Genomic DNA, 5,272 nt, shown 5'->3' with positions numbered 1-5,272 from the left:
CGCAGGAGGGGAAGACCCTCTATGAGATGGATTGATTCGGTGACTGGGGTAATCGGGATGGGTGTATTAGAGGCGGTGCGGTTGGCGCAGGATAGAGCAGGGTTTAGGGCTGTTGTGCATAGGGTCACTATGAGTCGGAAACGACTCGACGGCACACCACAACAACAACAACATCTAAAATGAAAGGATTACAACATAGGGAGTAAAGCAGTTTAAAACAACAAAACTGGCTTACATATTTCCCTAAGTATAAATTATGGTGAGAGGAAGGCTGATCTTTCAGATAGTGAGAAATATGGCTAAGAAAAGGCATAAGGTGGGCTGTGGCGTTAGCTTAAAAGTTGGCCTTTTTCAGCTATTACAGTTTGACCCCTCTGGTCGCCAGCTTCTTTAACTGTTGACACATGGCCTTACAAGTTATCAACAACTATCGGAATAGAATAAAAGAAAGAGTGCTTCCCACACTAGACAGTAAGACTTGAGGCAAGCAAGACTTATGACAGCAAGACTGGAGCAAGGCCCTGGTGAGAGCAAGACCTTGGCGGTGGAGAGACTGGCATTGCTGTAGAGAAATTGTGACAAGGTGTAAGCAGAAGGGCCCTGAGATAAAGGCCACAGTTAAAGATTTTTGCTGTCTTTGCTGAATGCTTGAAGGAAAAACTGATTTAAAACTGCTTGGAGGAAATTTTGCTGGATTATTTAGATTTGACTACTGAAATAAAACCAGACCCTGAACTAATTGAGGAATTGTGCATTGGAACTTGAGCTAAAACCTTGACTTGTCTTGGGTAATATTCCTTCCCTCTCTCATTCTCCAATTTATCATTGTTGTTGTTGTTATGTGCTGTCAAGTCTCCTGCAACTCATAGCAACCCTATGTACAACAGCTCTGAACCCTGCTCTATATCCTGAGCCAACCTTATTGTGTCTGACACACCTACCCTTCATTACCCCAATCACTGAGTCCATCTCTTTGAGGATCTTCCTATCCTGCACTGTCCCTCCACCCTCCTAAGCATAATGCCCCTCTCAAAGGAGTGGTCCCTCCTTGCAATATGCCCAGAGTATATCAGAATCCAAGAGCAGCCTGGTTTTACCCTCTACAGGATGAACCTGTTTGTTCTCTTAGGAGTCCATGGTATATTCAATACTCTTCACCAGCACCACAGCTCAAAGGCATCAATCTGTCATCCCTAGTCATTGTCAATCTGTCATCCCTAGTCATTGTCCAGCTTTCTGATGCATAGCACCTAATTGTGAAGATCATTGCCTGGATTAGACATAACTTAGTCTCCAGACTGACATCATTGCTCTTCAGTACTCTAGAGATGTCCCTGAGAGCAGACTTTCCCTATGCAATGTCTTTTGATTTCTTGGCTGCTGGTACCAACTGTGTTGATTGTGGAGCCAAGAAAACTAAAGCTGTTAACAATCTCAAGTCTTCACTATCTATCATGATGCTGCCAATCAGCCTCCAGGGAGAGACTTGGTCTTACCCTTTCCAAGACAAACCTGTTTTCTTAGCAGTCCATGGTATGTTCAAGACTGTTCTCCAGGACCACAACTCAAAAGCCTCAATTCTTCTTCTATCCTCCTTAGTCATTATCCAGCTCTCTGATGCATAGCAAGTAATTATGGAGACCAAGGCCTGGATTAGGCACTTATTTGTCTCTAGACTGACATCATTGCTTTTCAGCACTCTGGAGAGGTTCCTGACAGCAGATTTTCCCAGTGCAATTCATCTTTTGATTTCCTGACTGATGGTGTTAAGAGTGTTGATTGTGGAGCCAAACAAGCTGTAATTGTTAACAACCTCAGTCTCTTCTCCATCTATCAAGTTGCTGCCAGTTGACCCAGTGGTGAGAATCTTTGCCTTCTTGATGTTAAGCTTCAATCCATATTGAAGGTTGCTGCCCTTGACCTTCTGCAGCAAGCACTTCAGATCTTCTTCAGTTTGAGCAAACAAGGTTGTGTCATCTGCATGAAAGGTTGTTGATGAGTCTTCCTCCAATCCTGGTGCCACATTCCTCTTCATAAAACCCTCCTTCCTGAATGATCTGTTCTACATATAGATTGAAAAGGTATGGAGACAGGATGCATTCCTGATGCATTCCTTTACTGATTTTGAACCATGCAGTGTTTCCCTACTCTGTTCTGAGGACTGCTTCCTTTTCCAAGTATAAATTTTGTATAAGCACAATCAAGTGTCTGGGAGTCCCATTTTCCTCAAGGTTAGCCTCAATTTGTTATGATCCACACAGTCTTTGTATAATGTATACTGCATTAAAACAGATGAGGGAGAGAACTGTTTAAAAGGGATATATGGTTAGGTATTATTGTCATTACAGGAGTCCAGAATGAAGGCTGCACAGTGGAGTGTACTTGGGGGAGGGATTGTATAACAAAGAATTTTTGTTTTACTTTTCAAAGAGAAGAGCAAATTGCAGGGGAGGGGTGGATAGGGAGAAAGTGCAACAACGGATGAATGGAAATCCAAAGTCACTGTAAATTTTCATTAAAATTATTTTAAAACAAAAGAAGAAGAAGAAAGTGGAAGAAATAATAGTAAAAAAAAGTCTTTGTATAATCAATTAAACACAGATAGACATTCCTCTGGTACTCTTTGCTTTCTGCCAAGATCCATCTGACATTGGCAATAATGTCTCAAGTGCCACGACCTCTTCTAAACCCAGCTTATATTTCTGGTAGTTCTCTGTCAGTGTACTGTTCAGTAGTCTCTGGATGATTTTCAGCATGATTTTGCTAGTGTTTGATATTAGTGATATTGTTTGATAATTTCTGCACTCTGTCAGGTCACCTTTTTTTTTTTTTTTGAATGGGAATAAAAATGAATCTCTTCCAGTCAGTTGGTCATAGTAGTTGTCCTCCCTATTTCTTGCACCACTTGGTGAGCACATCCAGAGCAGCATTCTAATTACAATTTTTTTTTCTCACTTGAAATAAAACAAAAACAAACACACAAAAAAAACCCCCACACCCAATAGTGAGTTTTTACAAGTAGGCTTTGTTGTTTTTGTTGTTGTTATGTGCAGTCCAGTCACCTGCAATTCATAGTGACCCTATGTACAACAGCCCTATACCCTGCTCTATCCTTGCCAATCTTAATTATCTCCAACACATCTATCCCCATTACCCAGGGAATAAATCAATCCATCTCACTGAGGGTCTTCCTCTCTGGGTCATTCCCTCCACCCTCCCAAGCATGACGTCCTTCTCAAAGGACTGATTCCTCCTTGCAATATGTCCAAAGTATGTCAGATGAAGCTTCAGAATCTTTGCCTCCAAGAAGCAGCCTGGTTTCACCCTCTCCAGGATGAACTTGTTTGTTCTCCTAGCAGTCCATGGTATATTCAGTACTCTTCTTCAGCACCACAGCTCAAAGACATGAACTCTCCTTCCATCACCTCTAATCATTGTCCAGCTCTCTGATGCACAGCAGGTAATTGCAAAAACCATGGCTTGGATCAAGCATACCTTAGTCTCCAAACTGACACTGTTGCTCTTCAGTACTTTGGAGAAGTCTCTGACAGCAGACTTTCCAGTGCAATTTATCTTTTAATTTTCTGGCTGCTGGTACTAAGAGTGTTAGTGTAGAGCCAAGCAAACTAGACCATAGTTAATATTTCCCTTTAGGGCAAAAGCATGGCAAATTTTCTTACATTTCTCCTTATAAAGTATAGGAATTCCTCAGCTGTGATGCATGTTCACTAATTACCTGGACCTACCCTATACAACTTGGAAAGCAAAAGGGAAATGAGGTGAATGTGAAGTTCACCATGATTGATCTCTGACACAGAAATCTCATCCTTCTGCTAGCACTCAACTGTGGTCAGCCAGCTTGTTAACTTGCAAGTAGGGTAAGTAAATGTCAGATCCTTCACAAAGGAAACAAGCTCTTTATCAAGATTTAATGAAGAAGGAAAGATTCCAGGAGGAGAGAACTGTTAACCAAATGATCCCAATTCTGGCTTAGTGGCAAGAAGCTTAGCTGCAGTTGCTAAGGTGCACGGTTCACAGCCACCAGCTGCCCCACAAGAGAAGATTGGGTAATCTCCTTTATGATTAACTACTACTGAAAACCCAAAAGAGGGTCAGTTATGGGTTGGTTCTGATTCTACAATACACATCAACAGTGATTTAAGGGAGAAGTAGTCTTGTTCTGTGTTCTGTATGTTGAACTTTGAGGAATAATGCAAATACATATACAAGGTAACTTTCTTTCAAGGAGAACTGAAGATAACTTTTGAGGTTTTTTTAATGCAAGAATTTTATTGTTAACCCAAAGAGCACACTGTCTAGTAGACACTCCCCAGGAGAAAGATGGGCAGACTCCTCCAGTACAATGTACAGTCTCAGAATTCCACTGGATAGTCAGCACTCAGTTCGCACTCTAAAGCAATATCCTAAGGGAAAGTGGTGAGTATTATTGTTTCTACTTTACAGTGGAGGGAATAGAGGCCCAGAAAGGTTAGTTGGCCTGCGCTACACAGCTGGTAATGGTAAGTCCATACTTCCCACTTTGTAGCTGTGACTCTCTGCTGCCTTCCACAGTGGCTTCCACAGCCTCTTGTGAGTGTAAAACTTAAAGTTGATGTGTGCTATTTTCTCTGCTACCATGAACAATTCATCTCTAAGTAAGTGTCTCATTTAGTTGTTACTTGCATGTGATTATGCCAAACATTTGATTTAATCTTTGAGTTTCTATTTATGAGTATGATAATGTCATGGTTGACAATTATAATATTACCTTTTGTATATATTTATAAAAGTTAGAACTTTGTTTATTGGTCTGATGGGTTTTATATATTTTCTCCCCAAGAGAGACTGTATAAAATTCTTGTTACATTACCCTGAAAATAGATTTTCTTTATCATCAGGTGAATTTTGATTCTGAAAATGGACCAGTAGTTTACAACACCCTGAAGAAAATATTTAAGCACATACTTGAAGAAAAAAGAAAAATGGCAAATGATGATCCTAAACCTGACTTTTAGTCAAGCTAGCATTCACTGTTTGATGCATAATTCATACCTAAACATTCAGATAGCATTCCTGCTCTTTTGTCAATAAGTCAGAGATTATAGAGTTAATATTTTCTCATAGCACTTTATTTACAATATTATTGGTTTATTTTGTTGCACATAATCTTTCCTGTTGGAAGTTATTATTTTTAAAAAGCCTTGAGCTCTATTTTCATGTTGAAAAGTGCCATAAAGTTGATGCCCTTTTGTTTATGCAGCTGAATTAATAC

General features: G+C 40.2%; 1 protein-coding gene across 1 annotated transcript in view; it reads left to right on the top strand.

The window, feature by feature from the left end:
* Positions 1–5,015, top strand: part of LOC102852097 (protein tyrosine phosphatase domain-containing protein 1-like) — a 49,796-nt gene extending 44,781 nt beyond the window's left edge. The window contains 1 exon segment of the mRNA XM_006902569.1: positions 4,899–5,015. Within this exon segment, the coding sequence (XP_006902631.1) occupies positions 4,899–5,015 (117 nt within the window).
* Positions 5,016–5,272: the final 257 nt, after the last annotated feature.

This window comes from Elephantulus edwardii, unplaced genomic scaffold (genome assembly GCF_000299155.1).
Source record: "Elephantulus edwardii isolate Elephantulus edwardi_28Jun2011 unplaced genomic scaffold, EleEdw1.0 scaffold00429, whole genome shotgun sequence".
NCBI lineage: Eukaryota > Metazoa > Chordata > Mammalia > Macroscelidea > Macroscelididae > Elephantulus > Elephantulus edwardii.
This window is presented reverse-complemented; position numbering and strand designations above follow the sequence as displayed.